At 41.3% G+C, this 23,467-nt stretch overlaps 2 protein-coding genes across 3 annotated transcripts; both read right to left on the bottom strand.

Moving 5' to 3' along the window:
* Positions 1-571: 571 nt before the first annotated feature.
* On the bottom strand, positions 572-4,289 carry LOC115118596 (prostaglandin E synthase 3-like). Its single transcript, XM_029647267.1, has 8 exons — positions 4,101-4,289; positions 2,665-2,778; positions 2,352-2,421; positions 2,100-2,198; positions 1,787-1,876; positions 1,620-1,691; positions 1,430-1,448; positions 572-1,235 (listed from the first exon to the last, which is right to left on the bottom strand). Coding segments are annotated over exons 1-8 (486 nt in total). The 5' UTR covers positions 4,103-4,289; the 3' UTR covers positions 572-1,215.
* A 6,439-nt stretch (positions 4,290-10,728) lies between these two features.
* On the bottom strand, positions 10,729-23,029 carry LOC115118597 (nascent polypeptide-associated complex subunit alpha-like). Of its 2 annotated transcripts, XM_029647268.2 has the most exons (9): positions 22,940-23,029; positions 21,930-21,998; positions 20,035-20,496; positions 15,081-15,160; positions 12,224-12,301; positions 11,818-11,964; positions 11,373-11,504; positions 11,114-11,236; positions 10,729-10,932 (listed from the first exon to the last, which is right to left on the bottom strand). In XM_029647268.2, exons 2-9 carry the CDS (start codon positions 21,994-21,996, stop codon positions 10,918-10,920), a joined length of 1,104 nt encoding a protein of 367 aa, XP_029503128.1. In that variant the 5' UTR covers positions 21,997-21,998; positions 22,940-23,029; the 3' UTR covers positions 10,729-10,917. The 2 variants fall into 2 exon arrangements, with proteins under 2 accessions (XP_029503128.1, XP_029503129.1); XM_029647269.2 differs by lacking the exon at positions 20,035-20,496 and having other exon boundaries at positions 22,940-23,002.
* Positions 23,030-23,467: the final 438 nt, after the last annotated feature.

Below are 23,467 nucleotides of genomic sequence, written 5' to 3'. Positions count from 1 at the left end.
AAGACACTTTTTAAACCGGACAACAACTTAGTCAGAGACAGTTTATTAGAAATATGTGGAGAAATTCCCACCGCATTTAAACTGATATTTCATCAACATGATCTACGATATAGGATGGCGAAACCTAGTAGTGCATCTGTTTTAACGCGTGCATTTTTTTTTGTACTGCGAGTGCAAATTAAACTTGGTAATTTAATGACAAGTTCTTTTTGTTGGGTTTCTGCACCCCTTTGAATGTGGAAGAAATAAATAATTTGCTGCTTGTTTTATACAAAACAGCATGCAACAAATACAGAGTTAACCAACGGTATATACTTTTAAAATGTTCTGTATGTACGATGTTAACTAAAGCAAAAGCATCCTTGCAAAATGTGATTGAAAGGTTTTTCAATTATAACTTACAATTTATGCTATACTGTAAAATAAGTTTAACATGCATATTTCATTCATTAATTTCTCATACCTTTCCAGATGTTAACGTACATTGAGAAAATATTTGTTCCGAGCTAAAACTTGTTTTAATATATTAAGAAAAATAAAACAAAATGTACAGTACGAACAAAAGGGGACATTTCTCACAAAAAAAAAGAAACAACTTTATTGAAAATAGGCAGTTGTTTTAAAACATGTTTTTTCTTCGGTTAGAATTTACAATTATGTTGATATTCCATACGTAACCTCACTGACGTTATTAAATAAAAAGGTGGAGAGTAACTTTCAGACTATCCCATCAGAGCAGGGCCACATTCAGTAGGAAAACATTGTCAAACGTTGCCGATTGAAATACGATTGCCGATTGAAATACGATGAGCTGACACGATTCCTTCATTCTACATGTCAGTGGCACCTTTGTTCTACATGACGTAATTCTATCTGAACGTTCCATAACATTGTTCCTTGCTGAAGTCACCCCTGGTTGTTAAGTTAAAGCAAGGTATAACTGAACCCCACAGCACATCATGGAAACAACTGAATTGTCCATGCAGAATTAGAACAGCAAAGCACAGCACTAAGACATTGGCTGGAGAATGCTCTGCTGCGATGCCATGACGACAGATAGTCTCTCCTCAGTGAGGTTCCTCTGACGTGTTTGGAAAACTGCTGATATTTCCTCCTTTTTCAAATATGGCTACCAACTCAACTCGTCTCTCTCTTCAACCGACCTTTGAGGCTTTAATTTCTTGTCGTCATTGGTTACAGACTTTATATGCACCATTACTCCAGGTCTGGCATCTCTGAAAAAATTACAAATATTAAAATGTAATAAAGATTAAAAAAGGTAAAAAGCTAATCTACCAAGTCTACAACATGGCTCATGTGTGGATGGTATGAGACTAATGAAGAACTTTCCAATGAAATACACCATGAAAATGCTATAGAAATTGGCTGCTTGCTTTTAACCACGTGCTAAAATGATATCACAACTTACTTTCATCATCGCTGTCATGCTGGAAATAAAAACAATATGAGATTCAGTGTCAAAACTGGAAAACTCAACAGAGCAAGAAAGCAAGTAGTTTCTCTTGCAGCCACCGTATATAGTACACTGGTAAATGTTTGCATTTGCCTTGATATATTTGCTGTAAAATGAATTTAGATGACAGAAAATAAACACAGACCTCTTCGAGACCTTCCATACCACCCATGCCCAGATCTGGCATGCCGTCTTCTCCTCCCATCGTATTCATCATCTGAAAATAAGCAACAATCATTGTTTCAACATAAAAATATATATAATTTAACACATTTAAAACATTACACACTTTGTGCAACGTGACATGCTTGCCTCTGAGAACTTGTCGAAACTGGACAGATCCTCATCAGAATCATCTTCCCAGTCTTTCCAGTTGTTGAAGTCGACACCCAGCCATTGAAACTGTGGGAAAGAAAACAAGACATACCAAATCAAAATTATTTTAACCAACATTAAAGACAAAATGCCCTTCTTATGTGATCTGAGCCTATTCAAAGCGTCTCAGGGTAGGGGTGCTAATCAGTTTGGCCTTTTAGGAATAAGATACATGGACGGGAGGCCCAGAAATACAGGGCAGAAAAGGTAAGGTAGAATACATAGTATTGCGCATTGAAACAGTTCCTACTTTTGCCTTGTCTTTTGTTAACCGTGGCCATGCTCTTCCTGCCTCTGCTTTCTTCAGACAACACAACACTGATCTGTCTGTACGTTTGTGCTTCGATGCCTGTAACGAGAGGAAGAGAGATAATCGGTATATTACAAGTCATTTTGGATGAGGGATCTTCTTTGTCAGCCGATTTAACATCCAGGTCATTGCAGCGGTTTTTCTGGGTCATTGCAGATAGTGATTCTGCAGCTAAATGAAAAACATACTTACATTGGGATCAATTGAGTCGAAAAGGTCCAATTCATTATGGTGTTTGAGGGTTTCAATCCCACCAACACAACTGAAAAGACAAAGTAAAATAGATGGTTTTGTTCATTCAGACAGTAAGGGCCAATAAGATTGATCTTATTCATGGGCTAAAAGGAAGATGATGGTTTTTAGTCCAGGATTAGGTTTATTCTGTGTCCAGGAAACTGCCCCCCCCAAGTGCCTCTGCAGTAGGCCTAATTTATAGACAGCTCACAATTTAGCCTTAAAATCAGTCTCACTTAAACTACAGTGTGTACCGGGTGAAGCAGCTTACCGAAAATAAAGTTTTGATTTTTCAAACTTCACTTGTAGATCTTTGCTGTCTTCTACCAGGAACTCAATAAAGACAGAGTCCCTTCTGTCATACCACTTCGCTGTTGCTGGCTGCCTATAGGATGTTAGAGAAGACTGATTAGTCCGATACAAAGCAGTCATCAATGTCATCTAGTTTTTGATTATGAAATTCATCCATCCATATTTGGGAAACTGCACCCCATCATTATAGCCTGGGTACCAGTTTGTTTAGCCAACTGTCCACTCTATGTACTCTGTGTCATTATGCCAAATGTTTAGCATGACAGGGAGTGGCGAGGGGAATGAGTTTAACAGACAGTTACCAAGACTACCATCATTAGGGAATAGGGGATACATTTATGAAGGGATAAAATGTGGGAAGGATAGGGGGCTTGTTCCATCTATATATCACTCTGGTTCCAGCCATTCATTATAGATGCAAAACTGAATAATGTGCCACTTAGAAAGCTGTCTACTCATCTGCTACATGCATGGTGAAACAGAAAGCATACACATTTGCTTTAAGCATTGATTAGCTAGCTAAGGTAATACATTGTTTGGTTCATTTAGACACTATACATCAGGAACATTAATTTATCAGCTGGAGTGTAGCTCCACCCATGAACTTTATTTAATCCAAGGTCATACTTGTCAGGTGGCTCACTGTCACTGGTCTCAAGGGATAAGGCTTCCTTGAATTCAGTGGTTTGATGGCCAAGCCTAATTGGTATTATTGGCTAACCAGCTCCGACACCCTTCCATATATCAATTCATGAGCTAGCTAGCAGGCCACATGGAATGTCATGAAACTCCAACTAACAAGCCAGTAGCTAAGAGCCACTTCGCAAGGAAATGGCTCGCTAATACTAATTTATATGGCTCTAGCTAAAACTAGCTAGTCCACGTGAATAAAGGAATAACTTGAATAACTAGCTAGTCCACGTGAATAAAGGAATAACTTGAATAACTAGCTAGCTATGAAGCCAAGACTCCGCCTTGTATTATTATTAAAGTATCACTATGGCTCGTGATGATATAGACGAGTATCATTTGCGCGAGTGTAAAGCCGACATTTCGACTAGTGTAAACTGACAAGCGCGCCATTCATTCCCACTAATCGTCCCCATGTATGAAGGAACATAGAGCAGGCCTAGCTAGTTAGTTAGCTACATTTGGCACCCGCTAGCAAACTATAACATTAACGTTGCATTTCTGTGTCCCGTGGACAATATGGAAACTATCATTGCAGCGTTGCTATACACGTATAAAGGTTTGGGCATGCCAGACACAGCCAGCCCTAGTTAAACGCTGATTAAGTTTGAAGCTAGCTAGCAAGCTACCCCGCATTTCCAAGAATATGCATCCCATGCATTGCACGCTAACGTTAGCTCCCTCCTACCCCCGTTCCACACGTACATCTCTTGCTATCTATTTCTTCCCACTCCAGACCGCAGTATTAACCACGATGTGTTGTTGGAAATTCTCTTCTGTAGCGAAAAACAACAGGGCAAAATGTAAATATCAATCCTAGACCAGTAACTGCTTTTCCTCGTTGTGCGCAATGACGCATCTAGAATCAAGTCACCGTGGCCTCGCTCGCGCAGTCCGAAAGAAGTTTCTGGATCTTTCGCTCGTGCAGGGACAAGTCTCATGCACGCGCTTTACCTGAAGTAAGCTACGCTGTTACCGTGGCAACACACACACACACCCACACACACACCCACACCCACACACAGAGAGAGTTGATCTGTATAATAATAATAATAATAAAAAAAGAGTTGATCTGTATCACATAATGTCAACTATTTCCCATGTATAACACCAGTATGAACAGGCGTTACTGGCAGGGTTGTAGTGCTGCTGGAGCGCAAGGAGTGGCGCACCCTTACTTTTTTCAATTTAAGAATACACTGAGCTGGTAAAACTATTTTTGGAAAATGAATTCTGATAAATAATTCTAAATAAATGTAATTACCACTAAAATCCCATGAAAATGATAGAATGACAAACCAAATAAGTATGTACAGCAGCCTAGAGGTACAGTGCCTTCAGAAAGTATTCATACCCCTTGACTTATTCCACACGTTGTTGTGTTACAGCCTGAATTCAAAATGGATGAAATACAATAAAAAAAGCTCACCCATCTACAGTCGTGGCCAAAAGTTTTGAGAATGACACAAATATTAATTTCCACAAAGTTTGCTGCTTCAGTGTTTTTAGATATTTTTTGTCAGATGTTACTATGGAATACTAAAGTATAATTACAAGCATTTCATAAGTGTCAAAGGCTTTTATTGACAATTACATGAGGTTGATGCAAAGAGTCAATATTTGCAGTGTTGACTCTTCTTTTTTCAAGACCTCTGCAATCCGCCCTGGCATGCTGTCAATTAACTTCTGGGCCACATCCTGACTGATGGTAACCCATTCTTGCATAATCAATGCTTGGAGTTTGTCAGAATTTGTGGGTTTTTGTTTGTCCACCCGCCTCTTGAGGATTGACCACAAGTTCTCAATGGGATTAAGGTCTGGGGGAGTTTCCTGGCCATGGACCCAAAATATCTATATTTCGTTCCCCGAGCCACTTATTTTTCACTTTTGTCTTTTGGCAAGGTGCTCCATCATGCTGGAAAAGGCATTGTTCGTCACCAAACTGTTCCTGGATGGTTGGGAGAAGTTGCTCTCTGAGGATGTGTTGGTACCATTCTTTATTCATGGCTGTGTTCTTAGGCAAAATTGTGAGTGAGCGCACTCCCTTGGCTGAGAAGCAACCCCACACATGAATGGTCTCAGGATGCTTTACTGTTGGCATGACACAGGACTGATGGTAGTGCTCACCTTGTCTTCTCCGGCAAGCTTTTTTCCGGATTCTCCAAAAAATCGGAAAGGTGATTCATCAGAGAAAATGACTTTACCCCAGTCCTCAGCAATCCAATCCCTGTACCTTTTGCAGAATATCAGACTGTCCCTGATGTTTTTCCTGGAGAAGTGGCTTCTTTGCTGCCCTTCTTGACACCAGGCCATCCTCCAAAAGTCTTCTCCTCACTGTGCGTGCAGATGCACTCACACCTGCCTGCTGCCATTCCTGAGCAAGCTCTGTACTGGTGGTGCCCCGATCCCGCAGCTGAATCAACTTTAGGAGACGGTCCTGGTGCTTGCTGGAATTTATTGGGCGCCCTGAAGCCTTCTTCACAACAATTGAACCTCTCTCCTTAAAGTTATTGATGATCCGATAAATGGTTGATTTAGGTGCAATTGTACTGGCAGCAATATCCTTGCCTGTGAAGCCCTTTTTGTGTAAAGCAATGATGATGGCACATGTTTCCTGGCAGGTAACCATGGTTGACAGAGGAAGAACAATGATTCCCAGCACCACCCTCCTTTTGAAGCTTCCAGTCTGTTATTCTAACTTAATCAGCCTGACAGAGTGATCTCCAGCCTTGTCCTCGTCAACACTCACACCTGTGTTAACGAGAGAATCACTGACATGTCAGCTGGTCCTTTTGTGGCAGGGCTGAAAGGCAGTGCAAATGTTTTTGGGGATTCAGTTCATTTGCATGGCAAAGAGGGACTTTTCAATTAATTGCAACTCATCTGATCACTCTTCATAACATTCTGGAGTATATGCAAATTGCCATCATCCAAACTGAGGCAGCAGACTTTGTGAAAATGTATATTTGTGTCATTCTCAAAACTTTTGGCCACGACTGTACACACAATACCCCATAATGACAAATCTATTGAAAATGAAATACAGAAATGTCTCATTTACATAGGTATTCATGTCCCCTGAGTCAAAACTTTGTAGAGGCACATTTGGCAGCTATTACTCTGAGTCTTTCTGGGTAAGTCTTTAAGAGTTTTCCACACCTGGAACGTTTGCTCATTATTCTTTTTTAAATTCTTCAATCTCTGTCAAATTGGTTGTTGATCATTGCTAGACAACCATGTTCAGATCTTGCCATAGATGTTTAAGTAGATTTCAGTCAAAACTGTAAGTCAGCCACTCAGGAATATTCACTGTCTTCTTGGTAAGCCACTCCAGTGTAGACCAGGTACTGACTGTTACTTGTGATTTTGACCACCCCTTTGTTAAGGGGCACATTATTCCATTTCTGATAGTCACATATCTGTGGAACTTGTTCAGTTTATGTCTCAGTTGTTGAATCTTATGCTCATACAAATATTTACATATGTTAAATTTGCTGAAAATAAACATAGTTGACAGTGAGAGGACGTTTCTTTTTTTGCTGAGTTTGTATGCAAATAAATATGAATTGATAGTTCACCGCTTGGTTTTCTTTTATTCTGTAATAGAGTTTATTGTAACCATGTGTTCAAGCTCATCAAATGGAAGTTGAATGATACACCGTATTGTAAGCTACAATGAAATGCCTACTCGCATCTAAAGCTCTCCTCGTGCAATGATAAACTATATGTATTTGTATTTACATTAGGCTGCAGCCTAGAAATAGCTATATACCACGTGGTCGTAGTACTATTAATGCAAATTATTGTATGTTCCTGAAATGGACGAAAAGCACCACAAACTGGTTCAGCTTTTAACATCATTGCACGACACTGGCGCTATCCTTCAGCACCACACGCTGGTTCAGCTTTTAACACCATTGCACGACACTGTCCTTTCAGCACCACGAAGGGGGCTCCAATCGCTTAAAACACTTGAATATCTGTATGATAGTCCCACTCATCATTTCTTACTACAAATAGAACATTCTCACAATTGTGCTCGTTTACTAAAGTTACAACCAAGCTGAATCAATGTCATGCAAGATCACATAACTAATCATTTTCATTTTTACATAAAACACAACCGCATAGCACAGTAAGCCTAGAACTTTACTATTACACCAACAACACCTAATTTATGAGATTTTAAGATGGTTAGTTGAGGCAGAATTGTAGGTTATTTTTTTCCCCTTCTTCTCATGCACCAGGGCTGGATATAAACTTTAATTGAAACAAAATACAAGGCTAATAGTTTAACATCATCTGCTGTAGTTCACTCACAGAACAGTAATTAAAGGACATTAAATTAATATTCCCATGAAACTCCCGAGCGGCGCAGCTGTCTAAGGCACCGCATCTCAGTGCTAGAGGCATCACTAGACCCTGGCTCGATTCCGGGATGTATCACAACTGGCCAATGATTGCGAGTAACATGTTTCGTATTGCGTCAGATGGAAATATTGACGAATACGCTGATTCGGTGTGCGAGTTCATTAGAACGTGCGTCGAAGATGTCGTTCCCATAGCAACGATAAAAACATTCCCAAACCAGAAACCGTGGATTGATGGCAGCATTCGTGTGAAACTGAAAGCGCGAACCACTGCTTTTAATCAGGGCAAGGTGTCTGGTAACATGTCCGAATATAAACAATGCAGCTATTCCCTCCGCAAGGCTATTAAACAAGCTAAGCGTCAGTACAGAGACAAAGTGGAATCTCAATTCAATGGCTTAGACACAAGAGGCATGTGGCAGGGTCTAAAGTCAATCACGGACTACAAGAAGAAACCCAGCCCAGTCACGGACCAGGATGTCTTGCTCCCAGGCAGACTAAATAACTTTTTTGCCCGCTTTGAGGACAATACAGTGCCACTGACACGGCCTGCAACGAAAACATGCGGTCTCTCCTTCACTGCAGCCGAGGTGAGTAAGACATTTAAACGTGTTAACCCTCGCAAGGCATCCCCAGCCGCGCCCTCAGAGCATGCGCAGACCAGCTGGCCGGTGTGTTTACGGACATATTCAATCAATCCCTATACCAGTCTGCTGTTCCCACATGCTTCAAGAGGGCCACCATTGTTCCTGTTCCCAAGAAAGCTAAGGTAACTGAGCTAAACGACTACCGCCCCGTAGCACTCACTTCCGTGCTTTGAGAGACTAGTCAAGGACCATATCACCTCCACCCTACCTGACACCCTAGACCCACTCCAATTTGCTTACCGCCCAAATAGGTCCACAGACGATGCAATCTCAACCACACTGCACACTGCCCTAACCCACCTGGACAAGAGGAATACCTATGTGAGAATGCTGTTCATCGACTACAGTTCGGCATTCAACACCATAGTACCCTCCAAGCTCGTCATCAAGCTCGAGACCCTGGGTCTCGACCCCGCCCTGTGCAACTGGGTACTGGACTTCCTGACGGGCCGCCCCCAGGTGGTGAGGGTAGGCAACAACATCTCCTCCCGCTGATCCTCAACACGGGGCCCCACAAGGGTGCGTTCTGAGCCCTCTCCTGTACTCCCTGTTCACCCACGACTGCGTGGCCACGCACGCCTCCAACTCAATCATCAAGTTTATGGACGACACAACAGTGGTAGGCTTGATTACCAACAACGACGAGACGGCCTACAGGGAGGAGGTGAGGGCCCTCGGAGTGTGGTGTCAGGAAAATAACCTCACACTCAACGTCAACAAAACTAAGGAGATGATTGTGGACTTCAGGAAACAGCAGAGGAACACCCCCTATCCACATCGATGGATCAGTAGTGGAGAGGGTAGCAAGTTTCAAGTTCCTCGGCATACACATCACAGACAAACTGAATTGGTCCACTCACACTGACAGCGTCGTGAAGAAGGCGCAGCAGCGCCTCTTCAACCTCAGGAGGCTGAAGAAATTCGCTTGTCACCAAAAGCACTCACAAACTTCTACAGATGCACAATCGAGAGCATCCTGGCGGGCTGTATCACCGCCTGGTACGGCAACTGCTCCGCCCTCAACCGTAAGGCTCTCCAGAGGGTAGTGAGGTCTGCACAACGCATCACCGGGGGCAAACTACCTGCCCTCCAGGACACCTACACCACCCGATGTTACAGGAAGGCCATAAAGATCATCAAGGACATCAACCACCCGAACCACTGCCTGTTCACCCCGCTATCATCCAGAAGGCGAGGTCAGTACAGGTGCATCAAAGCTGGGACCGAGAGACTGAAAAACAGCTTCTATCTCAAGGCCATCAGACTGTTAAACAGCCACCACTAACATTGAGTGGCTGCTGCCAACACACTGTCATTGACACTGACCCAACTCCAGCCACTTTAATAATGGGAATTGATGGGAAGTGATGTAAATATATCACTAGCCACTTTAAACAATTTTACCTTATATAATGTTACTTACCCTACATTATTCATCTCATATGCATACGTATATACTGTACTCTAGATCATCGACTGCATCCTTATGTCACTAGCCACTTTAACTATGCCACTTTGTCTACATACTCATCTCATATGTATATACTGTACTCGATACCATCTACTGTATGCTGCTCTGTACCATCACTCATTCATATATCCTTATGTACATATTCCTTATCCCCTTACACTGTGTATAAGACAGTAGTTTTGGAATTGTTAGTTAGATTACTTGTTGGTTATCACTGCATTGTCGGAACTAGAAGCACAAGCATTTCGCTACACTCACATTAACATCTGCTAACCATGTGTATGTGACAAATAAAATTTGATTTGATAGGGAAGCGCACAATTGTCCCAGCGTTGTCTGTGTTAGGGGAGGGGTTTGGTAGGCAGTCATTTTAAATAAGAACTTGTTCTTAACTGACTTGCCTGGTTAAATTTAAAAAAAATGTTTAGATCAGTCAGATGATTGGCATGCAGAGGCAGTTTGGACATTTCACTGGTAGAACAAATAATGATCATTCAAGATTGACAGTGATGATGGCCTATTTTGTAATTAAATATGTCTAACTTTGTGAATGAAGGTATTACAAATAAATAACATTGAGAAAATACGTGTGGGTATAGAGGCAGACGGAGGATCCATTTTATATTCAAGGATGAGGCATTCAATTGGAGGACGCATTATGCATATTTATAACGACATAGAATTATATTGTCTAGAATGATGTATTCCACAGGCTACATCTGTTGATACAAACTTTGATTGAGGAAATGATAACGTCGATTACATTTCTATTTTGTGTTTCCTTGCCTATAATGGTACTACACCCATCGCTGCTTATTAGTGAAGCACAATCTTACAAACAGAAATAATGTGAGGAAAACATTTTATTTACCAACAAATGGGAAAACATAAATACACAACAGTAACCAGAAGAAGAAATATTCCATCCCCTTTAATCCACAACTTTTATTTTTATCCTTGGAATTAATTGAATAGACCACATCTACTCGTGTTTAATGATGGACTGGACCCGGGTCCTCATGGTTCTTGGGCATCTACATGGTCAGCTCCTGCAAAAAAATAAAAAGTGGTTTGTATTTTAGTTGTCAACATTGAATAGAATCTACAACTTTATTGTACAGATGGAAATGTGCCGGTCATCACCTCAGAACATAGCAAGCAACGGTGAAATGTTAATTACACCTGATATTACATTCATAACACAAGTGACAACCAATTAAATATACTTACCATGATGGCATTAACAATGTCGTTGTTGTTGTTCTTGAGCGCTCGTATAGCCTTCACTCGAGATACGTTGGCTTGTGACATCACCAGCTCAATGTCCTTCACCTCCACGCCAGTCTCATCAACCTGCAAAGCATGATGGAACACAGAAGTGAATTGGGAGAAATAGCCAAATCCACATACTTGTGTGTATGTATACAAGTAGCTAGGTGAGACAATCACACATCAGTCATTGTAAATAAATGCTTTCCTTGACCCTCACCTCTTCCTCTTCACTCTCCTCCTGTACTGTGGGTGTCTGTGTGTTCTCCTGGATGCTAGACATTCTGTCTTCTCCCTGGACCTTGAACTTCTCTGCTGCTGCCAGTTGAGCTTGTTGGGACAGGTCCTCAATCTGGAACAAACGGAAATTCACTTTCAGAAAACAGAGCTGCAAGAATATTTCAAGCATATCTTGGTGTAATTCATAGAGAACTTAACATACTTGTGAAATAAATGGCTTACAACAGCTTTAAAAAGGTATTTATAAACTATTAGAAAGTATAGCAGGTCCCATCAAATGAAAAGCTGCACTGTCAGAGCCAACCAAGATGAAATTGATGAATGATTCTTCTAGCATTTCTGGTTACCACTTAAAATAGCATCACGTGCCTTGGATTCCCCAAAGACAATGCACATGTCTGATATAAAAAGGCATAGATTCCAACCTTAGCCTCTCCGAAAACGATGTATGTGTCGGAGGCGGAGCTCTTGTAGACGTCTGGCTTGGGGATGACAAACAGGATGTTCTTGGACTTCCTGATGGTAACCCTGGTTACGCCCATCACCTGACGGAGGCCCAGCTTGGACATGGCCTGGTGTTAACAGAGAAGATTACTACATTTTTGTCCACAGAAAACTATAGTAGCTAATCAACATATTGGTCTGTAGGAAAACACTGTCCAAAGGAAACTGAACTGAAAGTCGTTAAAACTAAAAAAATATCTGTTTTTACACTGGGTAAAAAAATAATATCCCATAGACTTAAGAAATAATGACCTAATAACTTTGTTTGGGGAATGATGCTATTTCAAAACAATGTACTCTAGGAACATGTGAATGAACTTAACTGACCTTTCTGGCCTTCTTTTCACTTCTACTTTGTTTGGCTTTGCTGACTGGCTCCTCGTCGATCTCAGCTGCTGCAGCAAGCTGAGGAGAACAACAGGTTTGTAAAAATCACTTATTCTGTAAGTTGGACACATTTATCAGTAAGTTGTCATTTATCGTGATGACTCATATACTAGAGGCACCTCTGCAGAGGGGTCACTAGCTGGCACAACCACAAAGTCATAAAATCTGATTTTAAACCTAACCTTAACCACACTAAACCCTAATGCCTAACCCTAAATTAACACCAAAAAGCAAAAAACATTACTTTTACGGGGGACCAATTTTGACTTTGAAGCTGGCTTATCTAGCGGAAATTGATCAGTTCAAATCAAACGTTGTTATTTGTCACATACACCACAGGTGGTGTAGACCTTACAGTGAAATGCTTACTTACAAGCCCTTAACCAACAATACAGTTAAGCAAACACATAAAAAATAAAATAAAATACGAGTTAAGAATAACAAATAATTAAAGAGAAAAATAACAATAGCCAGGCTGTTTACAGGGGGTACCGGTACAGAGTCGATGTGCAGGGGCACCGGCGTCAAGGTCATATGTACATGTAGGTAGAGTTATTAAAGTGACGATGCATACATAACAACAGAGAGAAGCAGCAGTGTTCTGGGGGGGGAATGCAAATAGTCTGGGAAGCCATTTGATTAGCTGTTCAGGAGTCTTCTGGCTTGGGGATAGAAGCAATAAAGGAGCCTCTTGGACCTAGACTTGGCACTCTAGTACCGATTGCCATTTGGTAGCATAGAGAACAGTCTATGACAAGGGTGGCTGGAGTCAAATACATTTTTGAAGCCTTCCTCTGACACAGCCTGGTATAGAGGTCCTGGATGGCAGGAAGCTTAGCCCAGGTGATGTACTGGGCCGTACACACTGCCCTCTGTAGTGCCTTGGGGTCGGAGGCCAAGCAGTTGCCATAACAGGCAGTGATGCAACCCATCAGGATGTTTGATGGTGCAGCTAGAAAACCTTTTGAGGATCTGAGTACCCGTCTTTTCAGTGCCAGCGTCGGTGTGTGGTGGTATGTAGACAGCTATGAAAAATACAGATAAACTCTAGGTAGATAGTGTGGTCTACAGCTCATCCTGAGATACTCTACCTCAGGCGAGCAAAACCTCAAGACTTCCTTATACATCACGCACCAGCTGTTGTTCACATACAGTTGAAGTCAGAAGTTAACACACTTAGGTTGGAGTCATTAAAAAACTTGTTTGTCAACCACTTCACAAATTTCTTCACAAAACTATAGTTTTGGCAAGTCGGTTAAGGACATCTACTTTGTGCATGACAAGTAATTTTTCCAACAATTATTTACAGACAGATTATTTGACTTATAGATCACTGTTTCACAATTCCAGTGGGTCAGAAGTTCACATACACCAAGTTGACTGTGCCTTTAAAAAGCGTGGAATATTGTAGACCTCCACAAGTCTGGTTCATCCTTGGGAGCAATTTCCAAACACCTGAAGGTACCACTTTCATCTGTACAAACAATAGTTTGCAAATATATACACCATGGGACCACACAGCCTGGGGCGGCAGGGTCGCCTAGTGGTTAGAGCATTGGACTAGTAACCGAAAGGTTGCACGATCGAATCCCCGAGCTGACAAGGTATAAATCTGTCGTTCTGCTCCTGAACAAGGCAGTTAACCCACCGTTCTTAGGCCATCATTGAAAATAAGAAATTGTTCTTAACTGACTTGCCTAGTTAGACAAAGGTTAAAAAAATATATTTAAAAAAAATTCAGCTCAGGAAGAAGATAGAGAGATTAACATACTTTGGTGTGAAAAGTGCAATCCCAGAACAGCAGCAAAGGACCTTGTGAAAATGCTGGAGGAAACAGGTACAAAAGTATCTATATCCACAGTAAAACAAGTCCTACATCGACATAACCTGAATGGCTTCCTTGCTGAGCGGCCTTTGTCCCGCAACCGCCATAAAAAGAGCCAGGCTACGGTGTGCAACTGCACATGGGGACAAAGATCGTACTTCTTGGAGAAATGTCCTCTGGTCTGATGAAACAAAAATAGAACTGTTTGGCCGTAATGACCATCGTTATGTTTGGAGGAAAAAGGGGGAAGCTTGCAAGCCGAAGAACACCATCCCAACCGTGAAGCACGGGGGTGGCAGCATCATGTTGTGGGGGTGCTTTGCTGCAGGAGGGAACTCGTGCACTTCACAAAATAGATGGCAGGACAATTATGAATATTGAAGCAACATCTCAGGAAGTTAAAGCTTGGTTGCAAATGGGTCTTCCAAATTTGACAATGACCCCAAGCATACTTCCAAAGTTGTGGCAAAATGGCTTAAGGACAAAGTCAAGGTATTGGAGTGGCCATCACAAAGCCCTGACCTGAATCCTATAGAAAAAGCATGTGTGAGCAAGGAGGCCAACAATCCTGACCCGGTTACACCAGCTCTGTCAGGAGGAATGGGCCTATGTTCACCCAACTTATTGTGGGAAGCTTAGGGAAGGCTACCTGAAACGTACCAAATACTAATTGAGTTTATGTAAACTTCTGACCCACTGGGAATGTGATGAAAGAAATAAAATCTGTAATAAATTATTCTCTACTATTATTCTGACATTTCAGTCGTAAAATAATGTAGTGATCCTAACTGACCTAAAACAGGTAATTTTTACTTAACAGGAGGATAGTGGTTGCGTTAAGTATATTATGGTCAAAATCAAGTTAATAAAAAGTGGATAAACATATTTATTTACAAGAGGGATTCCCCCCTCGACTTGACCCCCCGGGTATAGGGGAGCAGCACCCTCTGGTGGCCAATGGCCATACTGTACCTGTGCCTGCTGTGTCTGTGTTGAGTCCTGCTCCTCCAAGTCTGGTACGGAGTCATCACTGTCAGAATCTGTGCCAGACCCTAGACACCACCAGATACATTCCATTAGAACATGTCACAACATATCACAGAATCAGTTCTTTAGTATAACATAAACAAAAACTATTTACGTAAGCAGAAAAGGATAAGGGAACGTAATTATGTGGTAATATATGGAGTCAACTTGGTTACAAACACATCAAAATACATTCATACACTTCCCTGGGACAGTTGCAGGAAATTAGTTTGGGAAAATCTGCACAAATACAGAGGTCTCACTGATTTGAAAATGAGGTCGTGAGAGAAACTGAAATAAAATACATTACGCTTGGTTCATAGAACCACGGTTATGTTAGTAACCGCCGATAGCCACTAGACATGGTTGTAATAAACAGAGCGTTTTCTGCTTTCTTCAGAAAAATATGGCTCTGTTTTGAACGGTTAAAGCTACAAAATACTATGACCCCATGAATGAAAGAAGACTCTCAGGAACCCGGACATGTCTTCTGTTTCCTTCTACAATGCCCAAAAGCGGCAGGACACAGAACAGAGTGGACAAGACCAGGCACTTATTCAGACTGGGGGGGCACCATCAATGACATTATTTTCTACACCAATCATACAAAACTTCCTACTTCCTTTCTGATGCATTTCACTTCAAACCGAACTTCCTTCAAATACTGTCAATAATTCTAAATCAGACTGATTTGTAATAAAACGGTCATAGCCACAATAAAATTAAATTATATAAAAATGGGGTTGCTGGACCAAAAAAACAGTTTGAGGTTGGCCCCTGGGTGTAGGAGAACACCACCCCCTGGTGGCCCCTGGGTGTAGAGAAACAAGTCAAATACACATTTTGCCATTGGTCAGGTTTTGGTCAGCACTAAATGGTTGCTACTACAGAAGCCAAGCAAAGGGTGGATTTTCTAGAGTGAGGATGAACCAAACATAGACTGTAGGTATTAAGGTAGTTAAGACAACCATTCACATAAGCATTAATACATCCCACTGCGACATAAAGTGTGGTCTGAGGAAAAATATTTTTTTAAATATAAAAATAATAATAATTCAGCATAAGAGACTCACAAAGTGAGTCACAAATATTTTACCTGATGTAAAAAATAAATAAAAAATTGTTAGTACAATGTCAGTGACTGAACAAAGTCTTACATTTTACCCCAATATATTCAATGAAGAAACTTCACCTTTAGAAATGACCAGACCCTAAATGATGCATACTAATATTGTTAGTGTCATTTTAAAATTGCCATGCGAAGCAGGCCAATGTGGATTCATCATACCCTTATTGTTGTTGACCACTGGCTTTACCACAATGGGCTCTGGATCTGGTGGGGGAAATCAGTAGGGCTGGGCGATATGGCCAAAATAATATCACAGTATTTATAACATTTAAATTGACAGTATTTTTAGTTTTTGAATAATAAAAGTTGTACATGTGCTTTGAGTAGTGAGTGACCCTAGGGTGCTTTATGAGTAGTGAGTGATCCCATGGTGCTTGAGTAGTGAGTGATCCTAAAAAGTGGCAACACATACATTAAGTGATTTCGATGAGTCTTTCTCCATTCTGATTAATTTATACTGTTCAATTCAACCAAAACAAATTTGAGCACATAAAAGTTTTGCATTTCCTGCAGTCAATTGCAGAGGTGGAAAAAGTACCAAATTGTCATACTTGAGTAAAAGTAAAGATAATTACTCAAGTGAAAGTCACCCAGTAAAATACTACTTGAGTTAGTCTAAAAAGTATGGTTTAAAATATACTTAAGTATCAAAAGTAAAATTGATCAAATGTAATTCATTTCAAATTCCTTATATTAAGCAAACCATTTTCTTGTTTATTTATTTATGGATAGCCAGGGGCACACTCCAACACAATTGACAAACAAAGCATGTGTTTAGTGAGTCATCCAGATCAGAGGCAATAGATGAACAGGGATGCTCTCTTGACAAGTGCTTAATTGGACTATTTTACTGTCCTGCTATGCATTCAAAATGTAACGAGTACTTTTAGGTATCAGGGAAAATGTATGGAGTAAAAAGTACAGTTTCTTTAGGAATGTAGTGAAGTAAAAGTTGTCAAAAAATAAAAAAATAATAAAGATACCAAAATCAACTTTAAAGTATTTTTACTTAAGTTATTCATACCTCTGCTCAATTGAGAATTTCCACACTACCACGTAGGGCTGCACAACATGGGCAAATAATCTAGGACTTATTTTTAACCAAATGGTGCAATTGCGATTTTACTTTGCGAATTAGAGCAAAACTGTTGGAATCAAAATGACTATTCTAATTGTATAGTTAGAATATAATAGTGGGCTGTATTAGCTAGCTACGTTTGCTCTTACTCAGTACATTTATTAGCTAGCTAGCTATTAGTGGCTAACAATTAGCGTCTCACAAGATTCAGGGCAAGTCGCTAAGAAAATAAACTTGCTGATGTAAGAAACACAAACTAAGTGTCATTATAGAACTCTAGTGGATTTATATTAAGAAGCAAACAGCATTGTTGCATGTGCTGCATTGACCATGCAGACTAAAGTGTCCCGTGGTTGAGGAACATCAAATGCGCCCCTTGAGTGACAGGGGTGTGGCTAGGTCTATGTGGAAAGTGGCACGGAGAGAAAGAGTGGAGAGAGAGGACTCTAAAACTATAAAAATTGACATTACACATGGCGTATCACATTAAACAAACAAAAGCATTCAAATACCGGTATAGAAGGTAAGTATATCATAAAATACAGTATACCGCCCAGCCCCAGGGTTCAGTGATAAAGATGGAGGTGACGGGAGGGGGAGACTCCACTGGTGTGGGTCAACAGGGGAATACGGGTGAGCCGCCGTCAGGTTCGTCTAGTGGAATCAGAGGGGTGACATGGACAGGGGACAGCCTGGGAAACGATGCTCGAGGTGCTGGGTTTTTAGGAGAGACAAATACCTCCACACCAGCGGGGGCAGTAAGGAGTTTCCTTATCAAATGGAGAAAACTGGTGTAGAGTGGTGGGAGTATTTTCAACAGCAGGAGGCTCAGTAGCAGAAGCTTGGAGAGAGGTAACAGAGGCAGCAGCAGGCATATCAACCTGCTTCTCAGCAGGCATATCAACCTGCTTCTCAGCAGGCATATCAACCTGCTTCTCAGCTGGTTCTTCAGCAGCCACGTCTACAGACACCTCTTCAGCTCTGTCGTCAACTGCTGCAGACTCACAGGGCAGTTAATTCTTCACAACAGAAGCCTCAGCAGATACAGCTGTAGCCTTATGCAGCTGGTGCTTTGCTTGACCTTCCGTAGCTCTCAGAGGGGGCAAAGGAGTGGAGAATGACATAGGTGCAATAGCAGCATGTTCGCAAAACACTTTAAAAGAGAAAGGGCAGGCTTTAACAGGCGACGTAGCCAATGGAACAGCCATCACTTCTGACAATGAGACCTGAACTGGGAAGGCAGTAGGTTGTGGAATTCTCTGGATGGACAACATCAGCCTTGGAGGCTACTACAGCTATGGCAGGAGGTGCTGGGGAAAAGAGGACAGCGTCTTCAGTTAGGAGGGTGGCGGCAGTGACATTCACTTGCTGAACGTACGAGGCAGAGGATAGTTCCGGTGAGGATAGGAATAGCAGGGGGTTTGTGAATGTGTGAAGCTGCACCAGTGGTGTCTGGGGCCCTCTCAGACATTGTGGGAGGCAATGGTCTGGCATTAACTGGGGCAGTGGGGTTAGAGTTGGCTGGTAGTAGAGCTTCAGGTTACAGCGCAATATTGTTAGATTCAGTTGGCAGCGTCAGCCAGAGGGACAGGTTTAGAAGAACATTAGACCTAGTAAACCTCTCAGTATTCCCTGGCTCCCCAGATTTTATTACCGTGGGTTGTGGGGTGGCCTGGTCCTTACCACCAAAATGAGAGCCGACAGGGGGCGAAGCAAAAGGTGAAGAGGGGTTAGTGGAGGAGCAGTGAAGAGTGGCGAGGGACTTAGGAGCGGAGGTAGGGTTGGTTGGAGATGGGCACTTGGTGTCGAAAGAAGGCACAGCTTTGGGAGAAGAGGAGAGGTGGTCCCACTTAAAGTCTTGTCAGTTTAGGGGGCTAGGGGGTCTGGTAGAAGAGCACAGGGTAAAGGATTAGAGCACCTTGGAAGCAGAGTAAAGGGAAGACAGGATGTCAGTTGGATTTGGACGACAGTGACAATGTCATAAGAGAATGTTGAATGTTCGCCCTAGTAGACTAACAGGGATCCATAATCAATACAAATGTCAAGGACAAAATCCGACTAGTCGGTGCAAAAACATTGTCACACTATACAGCGATTGACAACATCATAAGAGAATGTTCAATCTCAACTACAATATTCACATTTAGTAGATGTAGTCAGAGCTAGTAAGGGGGGGTTAAGTGTGAGTGTTAGTTCACAAAAGGCTTTTGGGGTAGGAGTGGCAAAGGGAGTGGTTTCTGTGGCAACGCATATTAGATGCACTTAACTCACATACAACAGTAAAAAAAAGCACAGGCAAAAAACATGGAGGTACACACAGATTGTTGTGGACTGCAACGCAAACTACTCAGCAAACTACTAGCAAGGACAAGCAGCTTCTAAAAGGTGTTATACATTTCCTAAAAGACAGACCCACAGTACAGTAGTCAAAACTACCCTGTCAAAAACCTGACTGAGGGTTCAGGTGATGTACAAAGGGGGACAGTGTCATTCAATACATTTAGAAATTGTGTAGTTGGTGATCATTGTAAGTCCCAAGTTTAGACCAAAAAAGGTGACCCTTTCAGAAAGAACATTGCTGATTCCTTAGTGCTAAAGGGGAAACACCACTTAAACATTTTAACCAACCAAATCGGCAAAAGAAAAGCACCTAGAGGGACAGTTTTCATTAAGTTGTAATAAATATAACCCACCTGAATGAATAGCAAATGACCTGGAATGACCATTAACATCATTAGTCTGGACCTTCACCTTGGGTTCCTCGCTCTGACTGGCCTTTTCGTTTTGTTGGACTGCAACGCTCACAACCTCAGGGGCTTCAACCACTTCAGGTGGCGTCAGATATTCTGAAGCAGTTTCTTGCTCTTCCGTGGTGGCTTCAGGAACTGGCACTACTTGTTCTTCAACAGCAACCTTTGGCACATCTTCCTCAGCGGTCCCTCGGTCTTCCTCTGGCACAGCAGTAGGTTGGTCTTGGGTTGTTGGTTCTTCTTTAACAGGGCTTACAATCTCTTCTTCATTCAGCTTGTCCTCAACCTTCTCAGTGTAATCTTGAACTGCTTCGGCAGCTACAGTGGGGTTTGGATCAGCCATTTCCTTGGTAACCTCAAGTAGTGAAACTGGTTTGTCGATACAACTCCCATCGAATCTCAACACTGGGAATCCAGGAAAAGAGTAGGAGTAGAAAGGGGAAGTAGAAAGAGTAGGGGGGAGTCACAGCGACATTAAAAGCTGCAACCCTTGTTGGGAAACTTTTTTAATTTTTTATGTAAAGCGGGATACTGTTCCAAACGATGGAGTGAGAGTCTCTCTCCTTAAAAATAACCATATGCGAATCAAAACTGGGGCTGAATTGAGTCCAAATTCATCTTAACAAGAAATTGGAGAAACCAATACTCCTGTTGAGAAACAACAACTCCTAAAACATGTACTAATGGAACCACAATACATGTACTGTTTCTACACACAGAAGAAGGGTCAAATGTAGACCACCAAGTTGTGCATGATGAGCCCAATGTGAGTCTAATCGGTGACAGTATAAACCATGAGTCTTTGTGAAAGTGTTTGTGACAGAGATAATGAATATTTGTATTCCCCTACCAGTCTTATCATGCAGTGCCCCGCATTCAAGTGAAACACCTTGGGACCCATCACCTTTCAGTACACAGACTGAAGAAACAAGCACTAAATACAGGGTCAATTAGGCTTATCGTTCAAAAGATGTGATAACTACTCATCATAAGGGAAGAAAGTGAAGGAGGAAATTAAACGAACATGCTTTACCTTGTGTACTATTTCAGCTAGATCAGCCAGAAAATGTACGGAAAGTAAGATTGATGAAAGATGTAGCTGAATGTAGAGCAGTTGAGGAACCTTTGAGTTGAGCATTTTCATTTAGCATGAACAGGTCCAGTAGACTAGTGATTCACAAGCCATTTTACAATAAATATTACAGATTATATTTAACATTAGGCCTACACTATTGTGAATGGAAAATGACCACTGGTAATCCAAGCACATAGCACATTGTCCATTGAAAATAAAAAATAATCCAGTAATTTAGCAAATATTTCTTCCCGGTAAATTTAATAGCTCAGATTCTGAAAACTGTCATTCGTGAGGACATCACTATGCTTTCTCATTGCCTTTTTGAATAGGTATTCGCCAGACATTTTGCAGTCTGTTTTTTGGAGACAGATTATGTTCCATGCAAGACACCACAAGAAAGAGTATCATGGCGTATTAGTTTGTCCATTACACCCCAGTCCCAAGACAAAACTCATACAGTGCAGGTGAGTACAGTAGAAAGAAACCTCATAAAGTATAGGTGAGTATAGTAATGTTTCAGAGTCCAGGAAACCAAAACAAACCCTGTTGGATTCTATGTTAGAGGTTACACACACAAGGTTTGGTCCAGTATGATCAGAGTAAAGAAATGCCATATTGAGAAGAGAGAAACCAATTGTTTAGTAATTTTGCTGTTGAGTTCCTGGACCCAATATGTGGAAAAACATATCATGCCAGGTCAAGACACAGCCTCGAGGACTGTACAGACAGACACATTGAGAAATATAAATAAGATACTAACCGGTCTCTGCCTGGGACTGTTGCAGCTCCATTGCTGGGACTGTCTCTGTGGTGGTTTCACCTGGCATGTCTGTCAACAACATTTGGAGTCAATTTGGTTGTGTAGTTTCACAAAAAAAACAAGAATCAACAGAAATATTATCAGTCAATTCTGTAGTCTTATGAGCAACCGTAGCAATTCCCCTACTTGTAAAATGTGTGGTCGACCACCACCAACCCTTCTAGTCAAGACAAAAACCTAGCATCCACACAAAATTATTGGTCAATTTAAACAAACAAGCAATTTAGAGGTTATTAGCTAGTCTTGCAAAGGCAGCTACGTGGAAAGCCAGGCAGGTAACGTTAGTCATTCAATAGCAAAACCTCTGGTCAGAGTAAAGGGTGTAATAATATCTAAATGTGACTGAAATGGGTAACCGGTTTGGCTAAGATGTGTTTGGATGGGCCAAGACATGACAAGCTATGAAATATGGAACTACTAAACGTAGTTAAGTAACTGTGTCGTACATGAACACGATATGACACCGCAGTACAGTAACTTGAGGTCTTCCAAATTAAAACTGTTAGAACTGCCTGGAATATAACCTAGAATTACATGATGCAATACAAGGTATGGGGCAAACTACTGATTTAGCTAGCTAGCTATCCAACTGGCTGGCTTGTTAACAAGTTGACTTGTTTGTTTGCTAGTTAGCTATCTCACTTTATTCACACACTCTTGTTGCACATTTAAGTAGATGGCCATCTCACACCGTATGGAATGTTTAGTGTATTATGTACAAATGTTATTTGGAAACTAGCTAAAAGAAACATAGCTAGCTCACGTTGGTTTCGAGACAAGAGACTGGCGCTGTTAGTTAGCTTGCTAGCGAAATCATACGAGATGATAACCATAAAATGTGAATTCCTCAGTAATACCAAACTTCAGAATAGCTATTTACGATAACTAACACATATAATGGCACACAATTCTAAGTTAGATGTGGACAGATTGTCACGAGAAATACTTACTGTTATAGGAGTGTAGATCTAAGATGGGTGTAAAAAAGAACTACAAGTACCAGAACGCCTGGCTGCAACAAATAACTGACTCAACTTCCGGATTTATGCAAATAGCCCTCTTGGAATTAGAATACAGCGACAAACTACGGGTGGGTATAGTTTGTGGAACGTTCCAATAGGAATCTGTTCCAAAAACTTTGTAAATAACAAGATAACGCATATAAAGTTGTATAGCGGTAGAATAAGATACCAGGTAGGGAGTGGGCTATTTCATTAAGTTTTTCACTTACCACTTTATTCTGGAAAATGTCTGTCCTCACTATGATAGCCTATGGACAAACATTAAAAACAAGCTACGGGGTGAGTTGATGCCTATTCGTCAGCTAGTTAAATTGATCATGCTACTTTGTATGCTTTGTTTGTTGGCAACCTTGTACTTTAAGTTTTTGGAACAGTTTCCTGTTCGAATGTTCCACAAATTATACCCACCCACAAACGACTACCCTAATATCGGTTTAACCCAGAACTAAAGTATTG

Source organism: Oncorhynchus nerka, linkage group LG7, assembly GCF_034236695.1.
Source record: "Oncorhynchus nerka isolate Pitt River linkage group LG7, Oner_Uvic_2.0, whole genome shotgun sequence".
In the NCBI taxonomy this organism is placed as follows: domain Eukaryota; kingdom Metazoa; phylum Chordata; class Actinopteri; order Salmoniformes; family Salmonidae; genus Oncorhynchus; species Oncorhynchus nerka.
The sequence above is the reverse complement of the archived record's forward strand: the minus strand, read 5'-3'. Positions and strand labels throughout refer to the sequence as shown.

Excerpts from the sequence above, each read along its gene's own strand:
- LOC115118597 (XM_029647268.2), bottom strand. The coding sequence starts at position 21,996 with ATGCCAGGTGAAACCACCACAGAGACAGTCCCAGCAATGGAGCTGCAA. Across the intron at positions 12,302-15,080 it reads CACAGACACAGCAGGCACAG|CTTGCTGCAGCAGCTGAGAT; the intron begins GTACAGTATGGC and ends TGTTCTCCTCAG. Across the intron at positions 11,505-11,817 it reads TCGTTTTCGGAGAGGCTAAG|ATTGAGGACCTGTCCCAACA; the intron begins GTTGGAATCTAT and ends CGTTTGTTCCAG.
- LOC115118596 (XM_029647267.1), bottom strand. Across the intron at positions 2,422-2,664 it reads AAATCAAAACTTTATTTTCG|TTGTGTTGGTGGGATTGAAA; the intron begins GTAAGCTGCTTC and ends TTGTCTTTTCAG. Across the intron at positions 2,199-2,351 it reads TCGACTCAATTGATCCCAAT|GCATCGAAGCACAAACGTAC; the intron begins GTAAGTATGTTT and ends CTCTCGTTACAG.